The sequence below is a fragment of the Chanodichthys erythropterus genome, chromosome 11, assembly GCF_024489055.1.
Source record: "Chanodichthys erythropterus isolate Z2021 chromosome 11, ASM2448905v1, whole genome shotgun sequence".
Taxonomy (NCBI): domain Eukaryota; kingdom Metazoa; phylum Chordata; class Actinopteri; order Cypriniformes; family Xenocyprididae; genus Chanodichthys; species Chanodichthys erythropterus.
Window position 1 is genome coordinate 33,952,128 of NC_090231.1, and position 13,854 is coordinate 33,965,981.

The 13,854-nt window shown below is 36.5% G+C and overlaps 1 protein-coding gene across 1 annotated transcript in view; it reads right to left on the reverse strand.

Annotated features, from left to right (window-relative positions):
- Positions 1–13,854, reverse strand: part of apba2b (amyloid beta (A4) precursor protein-binding, family A, member 2b) — a 100,141-nt gene that overhangs the window by 8,852 nt on the left and 77,435 nt on the right. Inside the window, exons 8-10 of the mRNA XM_067400805.1 lie at positions 5,897–5,932; positions 4,472–4,558; positions 1,242–1,427 (exon numbers count right to left, since the gene is read on the reverse strand). Of these exons, the coding sequence (XP_067256906.1) occupies positions 1,242–1,427; positions 4,472–4,558; positions 5,897–5,932 (309 nt within the window). The remainder of the gene's footprint in view (positions 1–1,241; positions 1,428–4,471; positions 4,559–5,896; positions 5,933–13,854) is intronic.

Here is a 13,854-nt window from a genome sequence, read left to right on the forward strand (position 1 = left end):
GCCTCCAGCAGAAAAATAGGTCCACAACATTAAAGATCCAGCAGCATATTTAACCGTGGGCATGGGGTACTTTTTATCCATGTGTGCACCAAACCCATCTGGTGGGTTTGCTGCCAAAAAGCTCTTATTTTAGTTTCATCTGACCATAGAAGCTGGTCCCGTTTGAAGTTCCAGTCTTGTCTGACAACTGAATATGCTGGAGATTGTTTCTGGATGAGAGCAGAGGATTTTTCTTGAAACCCTCCCGAACAGCTTGTGGGGATGTAGGTGCTGTTTGGTCTTTTTTTTTTAGGCTTTCTGAGACTCAAGACTCAACTAATCTCTGCAATTCTCCAGCTGTGATCCTTGAAGAGTCTTTGGCCACTCAAACTTTCCTCCTCACCGTGCATTAGGACGATTTAGACACACATCCTCTTCCAGGCAGATTTGTAACATCTTTAGTTGATTGAAACTTCTTAATTATTTCCCTGATGGTTCAAATGGGGATTTTCAATGCGTTAGCTTTTTTCTTATACCCATTTTCTATTTTGTGAAGCTCAACAATCGTTTGCTGCACATCAGAACTATATTATTAGTTTTTTCTCATTGTGATGAATGATTAAGGGAATTTAGCCTTTGTGTTTAAACATATTTATACTCCTGTGGAACAGGAAGTCATGGCTGCACAATTTCATGCTCCTATTCACCCTGGTGTGCTAAAAAATGTAAATATGAATGGGAATATACTTCAGAGATATTTTACTCATAAGAATTTCCAGGGATGCCAATAATTGTGGCCAACATGTATTGGTGAAAAACATTTATTTCATAATGTGAGTTTCCCCCCCCCACTTTCAATTGTTTTACTTTGATGAAAGGTTAGAATTTTGTGATTTTTTTGAGTGAAAGATCAAAAGGATAAACATTGCAGATTTATTTTCACAGCCGCCTTTGCTTATATTTACTAAGGGTGCCAATAATTGTGGAGGGAACTGTATATATATACACAAATTAAATGTTTGGACACTTTTACATTTTAGAATAATACTAAAGCTGCATGTATGTGGTCACATGTCCTCTGTTTTCCCATCTCTCCCATAAAAATAAATATACAAAGTCTAAATTTAGTTCTTTAAAAGAAAGTCATATTTAGGCACACATTATTAAGTGACCATCAATTATTTTTGTCTAAACTGTGGACTTTTATTCTGTACTGTATGTATATTAAAAAAGGGAACAGAATCATTCAAAGCCACACTCACATCCTCAGACTCAAAGACATGGCATATCATTTTGTACTGCTTCTTGGCCTCAGGAGCTCCAGGGGTCGTCTCGATGCAGTCCTGTGAGGCGGTGCGTGGCATGCGGCGTCTTGCCATCAGAACCACAATGTTTCCGATGTCAGCAATGTATGAGATGGTGCGCAAAGCGTTATCCATCATGGTCTCCTACAAAACAACAAGAGAGTAACCACAATCACTTCTTCGCATTCTTAGTTTTAATATAATTTAGCAGCTTAGTTATCATTTAGGAGACTTTCTTATACCAGTGATCTTACATTATATTTTCTTAGGGACAGCCTCTGGAAAAAGACCTGGGGTTAAGCATGCACAGTGGGTTTCCGGAACTCCTCTATTCACGAATCCCCCTCTTCAGGAAGATCTGTTTGAAGCTACAAGCTTACAGCCTTGGGTTAACCCAGATCTTTAAACAGTAAGCTACAGCCATCCCTGCTTATTAAAGGGGAAAATACCTTGAGATTGTATTCACTAAAATATCTCTTTGATGCTGTTCTGTTTGAGATACCCACATTTGATTTTCCATGAACTGGATGTTTGAGCAGCTCAAGAAACTGAATGAATGACATGCACTCATATGTACTAAAGAAAAGGCAATACATCATCAGATAGCTGAAAGAATTAATGATCCAGAGCACAGAGGAAATTCATGCTGCATTTTGATTCAATGCACACAAAGGTCATGTGTGGGATTTTCAATTTCATTTTTCATTTTAGCACAGTCTTTCTTTAAATTATATGACCATAATGTGTCACATTTACTTCATATATGAAACAGATTGTGAAGCACAGTTATAATATAATTTATTTTTAAATAACCTCTTCTTTCAACTTAATATTTTACATAGAGCTTGCAGAAATATGATACCCTGAAAAAAAATTCACTGATAATACCCAGCTTACATGAAGGAAATACAAGTGCTTGCAAAGAGGGGAAATAATAGTGTTTAAGGTAAAAGGCTATGTTTTAAGCTTTGTTTCTGTGTTACTGAAATTTTGCAACTTTATCACTGTCATTTTGTTTTCTTTTGACTGTACACCAGAATCCACACATAGTCATTATAAACTCAGCAAAAACAGAAACATCTCTTTACAGGAAACTGTAGTTTAAAGATAATTGTGTAAAATCCTAATATAGATTTAATAGATTTAATAGATATTATAGATTTAAATGATCTTTTTCATGCTTGTTCAATGAACCATAAGCAATTATTGAACATGCAAGTGTGGAGCAGTCCTAGAGCAGTTAGTAAGATACTAATAATTTATAGGCAATAGACAAATAAAGGGTTAGTTCACCCAAAAATTAAATTTCTGTCATTAAGTACTCATCCTTCATGTCATTCCAAACCCAAAAGACATTTGGACAGAGAGATAAAATGCAACGTCCCTAATTTATGATGTTAAGACAGTACAACAGATAGACAGAAAGGACAGCTAATCGTCCTTGCAGTGCCAAACCTCGTGTAACCATGTGCCCCCCCAGATGTGTTCTCATACTGACTGCTACTTTTAATATTCACCCCCCTCCCCCCCTTTTTTCATGGACTCATTATTCCGTCTTGTTTGTCAAATGTCTGTGAATGTCTTTTTATGTTCATACAAATATTTACACATTAAGAAATTGGCTGGTAAAAAAAAGCAGTTGAAAGTAAGAAGACGTTTCTATTTTTGCTGAGTTTATGTTTACATACAGTCAATTTGCAATTCTGTATGCAAATATTACAATGATGACAACACTATTAGTTATATTAGTTATATGGTATAGTATAAATGTATGCATTCCATCAATGCAAGTGGGAGACCATCAAACTTTAATAGTGCCTTTTATTAAGTTTGAATGGAGTCTGTGTGCTTGGCGGATTGTGCTGAAATAATTCAAAAAGTTTCAGACTTATATGGTACTTTCAAGGTTTGAGGAGTACCTTGCAGGCACTGTAATGAATCTGTTACAGCCAATAGAGACTCAGTCTGTGAGATGTGACAGGCAGGGTGAGGACTGACACTGCATTGCAGCACATAACGAAATGTCCGTGCCAGCCTGCCCACTCACTGCTGTTCAGAAAGAACTCATACACATTATTGCAGCACACACACACACACACACACACACACACACACACACACACACACACACACACACACACACACACACACACACACACACACACACACACACACACACACACACACACACACACACACACACACACACACACACAGAGCTATGTTACTCAGTAGTACCAGGGCACTAAATGTACTATTAAATGCAGCACAGCATGTAGCTCTTCCTACCTTATGCTTACAGTACCACTAGTGTGGAAAAGGAGGAGCTGTTGGTCGTATACAGCATGTGTAAAATGTGCAGCTGGAGATTAAGCACAAAGCTTATAGCCATCATTCAGCTCTCCGTCACTAACAACTGTCTACAAGCCTGATCATATGCACATCCCTTCTCTCAATGGACACACATTGCGTGTTTTATGTCAGTTATGTAACAAAGAGTTATGTAATATAAAATATCTGAATAAAAAGCACTCTCTTTGCATAAATATTTCACCATTCTAAATAAGATTGATCTTCTTCCTTCAAAATATCATTTATAATGTATACTCTATGTCTTAAGAATGTCTCTGTCTTCATATTTTGGCCATTCCAACTTGATATTTATATAATCTTCTATTCGGACTCTTTACAATATATTTATTGTTTTGCAACATAACATATTTCAACAATATTTTCATTGAGTTTTTCATTAAATTACAAATGAACAAAAACTACAACAACCATTTATTTGGAATAATATTTCAAGAAAGAAAGGGGAAAAAATGCTCAGAAAATACAAGATCCAATTTCAGCATATCATAGAAATAGAATTTCATTAAATATCATTAAATAGAATGTAATCTTAGTTAAGGTTTTAAGAGTTTATAGTATAATCTAATATTAATTATGAAGAAAACAAGCAACAGGGAAATGAAACCTGTATAGGCTACATACTTTGCTTCAGGGTTATTTTGTTCCTATTTTATGGGCTTATTTGATTATCTTTTCAAGAAAAGCATCCAAGTGTTACAATCAGTTTAGCAGTTAATGACTTACGCTAATGTGCTTCCATTTACTCCCATTTTATATTTTGGTCTTTTCAGATTTTATTTCGATAGCTGTAGCTCTAGGAAGCCGCATGAACTCACCTGGGTGTCTGCATTGAGCACTTTGATCCTTTGAGTTGAGATGAAAAGATCCACCTCCGTCAAAGTCTGAGCATCTCCCTCTGGGCTCTGCAAACAAAAAACAAAAATCAAAAAAAAAAAAAAAAGAAAAAAAATATGAAAACCTGGCCTCTACCTCCAAGAGGTCACCATGCCATAATTCACAATGGCTCATGAGAAGACCTAAGGAAAAGGCACAACCTTTTTGAGTCCCTAATGAAAGTATTTTACGCTTCACAAATCATGCACTAGTATAAACTTGTCCACATGGGAGGGGAACCCAGGGCAGTGCTTAACCTCTGTAAATTGCAGCATTAATAGTTCAAATGGGAAACAATATGGTATGCTCAGGGGCAAAGAACATATGGATTGAAAATGTGAAACTGCATTGCTTATCGATAACCCGTCTAATTAATAATTGATTACTGTAGGGCAATGGTGACAAAGTATGTCTCACAATCAAAACTATTGAAAGCATTTTTTTTTTTTTTTAAACTGTTCAACTGAGAAACACAGTGAGGTAATCAGGCCAAGAGACAAATAATAACTAGTTATACAGCCTCCTGTGATAAATAGAAGCCATGCAGAGGATTGAACTAATGAGATGATTGACACTAGAGAGCAAAGTGAACGAGAAAGAGAATGAGACCCATTCGGTGTAGTGAGGTGAAGCGCAGGGTGATGCAATGACAGACGTAAGTAAAATAACACAATGGCAACACTTAACCAGCTGTCAGGCTGTCTCAGAGTGCCAATCATTTACCTGTCAGCACATTTCTCAGATTCTTGCTTTTGTTTTGTGATACTGCAATAAGAAATGGGTTCCACGGATCCTTATAGCTACAATTTTGACACGGTTAAATGTGCAATAAAAAATAAATTTTAAAATTTTGACTCTTTATCGCCAAAGGTTCATATGCTTCAGTTGCAGCCCAGAAGAGGCTGGTTTGCCAGTAATTAAATCGTACGTGTGTCTAATTGAAGCCATCATACTGATATTTTGAATGAATATAGTGTATACTTAGTATAACTTTGTTATTGTTACTCAATTTTTTTGAATTATTATTATGAGAAAAATTGAGTAGAAATTACTCATAGGTGCATGTTAGAAGCCAAGTGGTCAAACACAAATTAGATGAGTTCAAAATACTTAGAAGTCTGATGCAAATAGTTGCCTCAATTTTTTTGAGTAAAACCAAGGCAAGATTTTTTACAGTGTAGACTGCAGTCATGAAGAGGCCCTCACAGATCCCAGACAGCCCGATCTAAAGCTTCACTCCACATGGTATGAACCAGCACTTATGAAAATTACACAGATGATGGACACAGACATGGAGTAGATGATTTAAAAAAGGCAAGTTGTTCTTCGATCGCTCTTTTCTTCTTTTTTTTTTTTTTTTTACACACCGCCTTTTTCTTGATTTTGGTTGCCTTCTGTACCCTCTGGGAGACGTTCAGGACAGTACAGGGGTCGTCACACACGGGAGCAGCAAAAAGGCATGAAGGTAAAAAAAAATACATTAAAAAACAGGCAAAAACATATAAACAACCAAACACAAAGTCTGCATGCCATGTATGGCATGTGTGCTCTTTGTACACAAACACAAACAAACCCAGAATGTAGCAACATTTCCCCCTGGACACACATACATACGGATAGCAAATCATAGGACATGCAGATATGGGGTTAATAACTGTTATATTGAAGGCCAAAAATTCAGGAGGTTTCAATTATTTTATCCATTGAAATTTTTCAGCAGGATAAGAAAAAATGTCTATTTGTACACAAATAGATATTTTAGCCCTCTTATAACACAAGCAGTCATTACTTTCAATAAATGTCAAATTGTTATAGTTGTGTGATTCGTCACTGACACTGGATTCATTGTCAGAATCTCACAACAAATGCAGACACCTCCGTTTATCAACCTGCCATATTATGACTTCAGGGAGAACAACAGGTGTCATAGTGGACCTGACTGGTGCAATGTTTTCTACTATGCAACTGATATTCATTTCAACAACGAAATTATTAGAAAAATATTAGGGTATTTTGATTTCATTCACAATAACGCATCATGACGGTAATTAAACAACTTTAATAACAACACACTTTTTAACAACAACAACAAAATAACATGGCAAGATATTAACAATGCACTTACAATGTTTTTTGAGGAAGGAAAATCTAATTTTAAACAATCCAATCATTTGGTTAAATTTTGCAGATGTTATGATTTTAGTATTTATATACTATTATAATACTGATTCACATTTTGAATTATCTTTTATTTTTATATTTTCAGTTGTCAGTTTAATTTTAGTTTGCTTCAGCTTCTGTGTTTTTGTTATGTGTTTGTTGTATAATGTGGGATGTATTGTGATGATGTACATGTAACGGCTATCCTTGTGCTTTAGGACCCCCTCGAAAAAGAGATGGATCATCTCAAGGGGCTATCCTTAAATAAATAAATAAATAATTGTATTATGTGCTTTTATCATTTTTTTTTTTTTTATATTTCCATTTAGTTTTAATTTTTAGTACTCTAGTACTTCAAACTTTTTTCACTAAGTTGCCAAGGCAATATTTCTCAATCTTTTAGTTTTTATTTCAGCTTTATTTCAATTAAAAAAAACATATATTTTAACCATTTTAGTTTTAGCTAACAATAACAACAAAATATGGCATTAATTAAAGAATATATTTCACTGAAAAACAAAAACTGGCTTAAAATAAGTCATTTAAAATTAACGCTGTCTACAAAACAGTCCACAATTCCAAATAACATATAGCCTACTTGATTTATAAGAGTACATTTGTATAGAATGAACATACACAATATAAACATAAAGAAGAGAGAATGTTAGAAAGAGGTAAAAATAGCCCTGCAATACCTCACTCATTATGAGTTAGTATGAGCAGCGTGAATGCACACATCAGTAAAAGCATTCAACATTCTGATCCCATTCAGGTCTCTCTCTCTCTCTCTCTCTCTCTCTCTCTCTCTCTCTCTCTCCACCTTCTTCTACCTGAATGAGAGCATGATCCTTTGAACTGCTCTCATCTTTTTCTGGTTGAGCATCATGTGCACGACTACTCCTTTACTGTCATTTTGGCTGCCAACAAGCCTCATCCTCCATTGGCAGACGGGAGAGAGAGAGAGAGAGGATGAGATAAATCAACAGCAGAAGAGAGAAAGAGCTTGAAAGTAAAGGGGAAATGAGACGGTGAACGTGTGGGCGATGAATGTTGCATAAATACTGCATCAATCTGGAGGCTACAGGGATACACTTCAATAAAACATTAGGCATTTTTCCGATGTTTCTTCCCTAAAACAAAAGAAATGGCTACATCTTTCTTTCTTGGCCAGCATGAAAAAGAATGTGCTGCGATTATGTTGGCTTAGGTACTGCTGTTATTATTCAGAAAAGATGAGAGATACTAGAGACAGACTGAGGTATGGTCAGTGTTTCAGCCCCATCAGTGAGTCTCAAGTACCCCTTCATCGACACCAAATTACTTTTAACTCATAACAACAAGTATGGCATATCACATGAGCAAAATCAAACGTTAATGAGAATATGTACAACAGGCCAATGGCAGAACATATAAGATTAAACCAAATTAAAGGAACACTCCACTTTTTTTGAAAATAGGCTCATTTTCCAACTCCCCTAGAGTTAAACAGTTGAGTTTTACCGTTTTCGAATCCATTCAGCCGATCTCCGGTTCTGGCGGTACCACTTTTAGCATAGCTTAGCATAGTTCATTGAATCTGATTAGACCGTTAGCATCGCGCTTAAAAATGACCAAAGAGTTTTGATATTTTTCCTATTTAAAACTTGACTCTTCTGTAGTTAAATCGTGTACTAAGACCGACAGAAAATGAAAAGTTGCGATTTTCTAGGTTGATATGGCTAGGAACTATACTCTCATTCCAGCGTAATAATCAAGGAACTTTGCTGCTGTATCATGGCTGCAGCAGTGCAATGATATTACGCAGCGTCTCTCACAAACGTCTCCATGGTTGCAAGGCACGTTCCCTGTGCAAGCAGGGGCTCACGGGCGCTGCGTAATATCATTGCACTGCTGCAGCCATGGAACGGCAGCAAAGTTCCTTGATTATTACGCCTGAATGAGAGTATATTTCCAAGCCATATCAGCCTTGAAAATCACAACTTTTTATTTTCCGTCTGTCTTAGTACACGATTTAACTACAGAAGAGTCAAGTTTTAAATAGGAAAAATATCAAAACTCTTTGGTCATTTTTAAGCGCGATGCTAACGGTCTAATCAGATTCAATTAACTATGCTAAGCTATGCTAAAAGTGGTACCGCCAGAACCGGAGATTGGCTGAATGGATTCGAAAACGGTAAAACTCAACTGTTTAACTCTAGGGGAGTTGGAAAATGAGCCTATTTTCAAAAAAAGTGGAGAGTTCCTTTAAGTGAAGGGAAAGCTAATTATTATGAAATTGCATCATGTTCAGTGTTTGCATATCATGTGCGTTTTGATCTTTGAAATAACATCAAATCAGGAATAAAATCAGACACAAATGGTATCATATTGTGCTTCTTTGGCTCAACTCACGCAAACAACAACAACAACACTATATACCGTACTTTAGGTTGGTCCAGTTAATTCATGCATATTCAAGAGTAAACAAACCCTGATGGGACCATTTAACTCTAAAGTGCAACCCATAGCCACCACATTGAGTGCCACAATTTCTCCCATTTAGTTTTATATGAGCGGGCTGTCTCCTCCCTTCTGGGTATGCGTACAACAGGTTGGAAATCACTACTTTAGAAGTGCGACGAGAAAAACACTGTCCTCAGGCTCTGCACTGACATACTGCGCACTCAGCTGTGGACAGACACATTATCATCTGCAGAGAGGAAGAGCAGATGTGCGAGTGCATGAATGTCAGAGTTGTGTGTGAGCGAGATACTAAAAGGAAGAAGGAGAAAGAGAGGAAAAGCAAAAAAGGAAGGAAGATTGTGCAGTTCATCTCAACTCCCCCTATAGTCCCTTAAAAATCATCTTTGATCACCAAAATGACATATTTAAATTTTTTCCCTGTTTCTTCATAGCTTGTATGTAACTCTACACCCTTGCTTTATTTAGTATACACAGATCCATGACTATGCATGCATATTAGTCCACGCCTCCACTCAATCACACCAGCTCAGACTACCTGATCCACTCGGTAAACTGTAGTTAATAATGCTACAAGACGGCAAGTGGAAATACTAATTCAGCCATATACTGTATGTTTGAACCAGAAACTAATTTAGAAGAAGAGGTTGAAGAGCAAATTATCCAGGCTCGATGTATCCGAACGGTAATGCGTTTTATGTATTGCTCTCTACAACAATGGACACATTAACAGTAATTTATTTGATTAACCTTTAGCTTGACTGTGTTATCAAACATAATAATGTGTTGCTAATGTTACACAAACCACGTTCCTGTTCACCATCTCAAAGTCAGACATCTGCCTTCTAAAAACCAAGCTTTGAACATCATAGAAAGGCATATAGTTCATCACAACATCATAATATAATATCATACATGATTCACCCGCTATATATTGCCAAATGTACCCAGTTTTTCTTGTCAACAGAAAATATATTGTGATAACTGGCTTCTCTTCAGACCCTACAACCCCCAAAGAAGCATAGTTAATGATATGCTAAAGCCTGCCCTTACATTGATATGATTGGTTACAACATATATTTGTGAATTAGAGAACAAGGGTGATTTCAAACCACGTTTTTTAGACTATCTTTGGTTCACTGCAGTTTTAAGGAGAAAATACTCAACAATGGTGCCTTTTTTTTTGCACATGATTTGCCTCACAGCATATTAAAAACACCACATAGACATATTAAAAACATTAAAAACTTGACTTTCACCAAAGGGGGTTTTTAAGAATCTAGCCACATAATAACAGCAGGGTGAGAGGGAGAGAAGTGTGTTGCCATGGTTTCATTTTGAATGGCTTTTAATGGTAACTGGCAAGAGAAATGACCGGCTTGGCCCTTGGCAGAGGGAAGAGAAGGAGGTCTGAGATCACTGGTAGCCAGGGTGGATGCTGAAGCTGCATTCTGATTCACAGTGCAGTGTTCTTCACTGAGGGAATATCTGTAAAACGTCAGTTCACTTGACAAATGTGTTCATGAATGCTCTACAGGGCCTAGTATGATCAAAGATAACACGTGACAAATCGTGAAAATTATTATAATAATATTGTTTTATTCGGCAATAAGTACAATGTTACTAAAGATTTTTATTTCAAAAAAATGCTTTTATTCATCAAAGAATCCTGAAAAAAAGGATTGTGGTTTCCACAAAGATATTAAGCAGCACAGCTGACAAATTGTGTGCATGCGTGTGTGTGGGTGTGTGTGCTTGTCCTTGCCACAGGTATGTGTTTCTAAATGTGGAGCAGCTTAGTGGACCACTGTGGAGCATCTCATGTAAAATTAACTGCCAGCTGTTGACCAGGAGGACCGCAATGAAGCATCACTGCAGTTACAACAACAGTCTTTTTCTAAAATAACATGCAATACAAGAGGGAGCATTGTAAACTAGGAATATAATACCTCAATACACCATTTCAAAGCACTAAAATGTCATTTCTATCTCAAAATTTGATGTCTCACTAGCTTAAAAAGTACCTTGGTGTTACTTTTTTGGACATGTGCATGGTAATACAATGTTTTTTCTTTAAAGTATGTGCCATATAAATACCTTGAATATGATAATCATTCTGAACCAAGCATTACCATCTAATACCATCAAAGTACCATGGATCCACAGGACCATACAGCGGTGCTTTTACATTTCACAGACACTCCTGTCATTACTAAACAACTATACTTAGCTAAAAGTCGCATATTCCTGATGCGTTCAAATTTTACGGCTCTGCAGCATGTTTCCATTTCTTATATTCAGATGCACTACTCGAGAACTGATTCTGTCCTGAAAAAGCTAAATTGAAGTATACCAAGCATGAGTGGAGCCAGGCAGTCTGAAACTGATTGAGACACATCGTGCACAGCATATTTTGGTTAGGACAGCAGCTTCTCACTGTGCTTGTGTGGATTCTCATTGCTTATTGCTAAGAGGCATAAAACATCTAATACAGGACAGACAACACATCCATTAACTCTTGCCCCAGTGCAGTGGAGTGCCAATCATGGCTAGTAATTAACAGCAAAATGAATAGATATGGGTAACCTATAGATTCATCCTGGCAATATGAATCCTCTTCTGTAATAATAATAATAATAATAATAAAATGCAATTTAGAGAAATTACAAATTAGGGGTGTGCAATATTAACTAACATTGATATCTCAACATTTTTTAGGGATTTTGTTGATAATGATAATTAGACAATATTTTGCTGAGTGTGATTTTGTGCTGGTAACTTTTCTGGTTGAGGCAGGTTGTGGAAAGCTTTTCATATTCTATATATTCTGGGCGGTGGAAATGGCAGAAATAAACTTTTCCATTAAGGGGTGATACTTCCCTCCCTATTATAATTTCTGGGGCATTTTTACATTTATAAAGGCAATTATTTTTCTAACCATACTAAATGTATGTGTCACCTCTTATGTCAAATTCTTACATTTAATCAAATTCATCTACCCCAAGTTTAACAGACAAGGCTAAACCAGACTAAAATGCATGTTAGAGCTGTTTTAACTGAAAGCAAGTCGCACTGACATATCTTTAAATATGTCAGTGTCATTGTTTTGTCTCAAGATGCACAGTAATGTTTTTTTCTAAGGCCTGTTTATAAAAGCTACTTAAATGCCTTAATTGAACTAAAGCCTAATCCTGGCTTTATCTAAGCCCTGACTGTGAAACCAGGCATTAAAATTTTAAGACACTGTAAGCATTCAAATGTAGGGCTGCACGATTAATCGCATGCTATTCTCACGCGCATTTCGTCAGTAAAGCCGGTTCCCTGATTACCGCTAAATCGCCATCACCTGCTTTCAAATGAAGCGGCATTTAATAGACAGAGCCGTAGATCACTGAAAAGCCACGCAATATCGCGTTCATATCGCAGATGAATCGCCTGCGATAATGAACGCGATATTGCGTGGCTTGTCTGTGATCTACGGCTCTGTCTATTAAAAGGCGCTCCGTTTAAAAACAGGTGATGGCGATTTAGCGGTAATCAGGGAACCGGCTTTACTGACGAAATGCGTGTGAGAATAGCATGCGATTAATCGTGCAGCCCTATTCAAATGTACGGAGCCCCGCACATGACATGCAGGAAAAAAATAGTAGGCTAACTCGTGTGCACGATGTAGCAAATTAAGAGAACAAAATAGTAAAAAGTCTGCACGATTTAACAAATCGATGGAATGAAATAGTAAATTGTGTGCACAGTTTGGTAAATCGAGGGAACAAATTAGTAAGTCATGTGAATGATTTACTTTTTTCTTGCATGTCATGTGCGGGACTCCGAACAAATGAAACCAGTATCAACAAAACTAACTTTTTGATTTTGAAAATTAAATTTTTGAATATTGAAATATTAAAAATATATGAAAAATGAAAATATATTTTTAGATATAAAATTAAAACCACTAGTAGTGAGTCATTGAATCATTCATTCAAACAATTTGTTCAAAATGGATGATTCATTAAGAAACAAAGCAAGTGTCTAGGTTATTGAATCATTAACTCAAACGATTGGTTCAAAAACGCAGATTCATTCAGTAACTAAACACCACTGTGTTTTGCTCTGAGACATACAATGGGTGTGCTCTGGCTTTTTTGGAACTATTTTCATTGGCATTCTAATCGGCTGCATTCAAGGTGTGTTTTTGTTTGGTTGTTGCAAAGTGAGCGATGACATACTCAATGTCAGCGTGCACACTGTTAAAACAACACAATAATACATATCACACCTCACTACTGCTAATGCAAAAAAAAAAAAAAAAAAAAGAGAGAGAGAGAGAGAGAGAGAGAAAAAAAAAGAGATGTTTTTTGTCTACCCATAAATTGTTACTGGGGAAGATCAGTATCCAAAGTGATTTGGGGGGAAAAACTGCCAGTTTCATTGAGTCACAAGTTCTCTTAAAACAATAAATTCACTTGAATTTTCCATGTAACATGGCAACAGGAGGGCTTTCTGCTTTAACCAATTGGGAGGAAGAGGGATTACACTGCTACACCATGGAAAATAATCCTATAACTACTGATTAGTCAACAAGTCCTGGGGTGTAAACAAACAAATCTCATCTCATCTAATTTTCCACAGAGAAATCTGCATTAGCTTCATCCAAACTGCTTTGCTTGAGAGCCACGCCAAAATAAAATGAAAATACAGAGGTTCT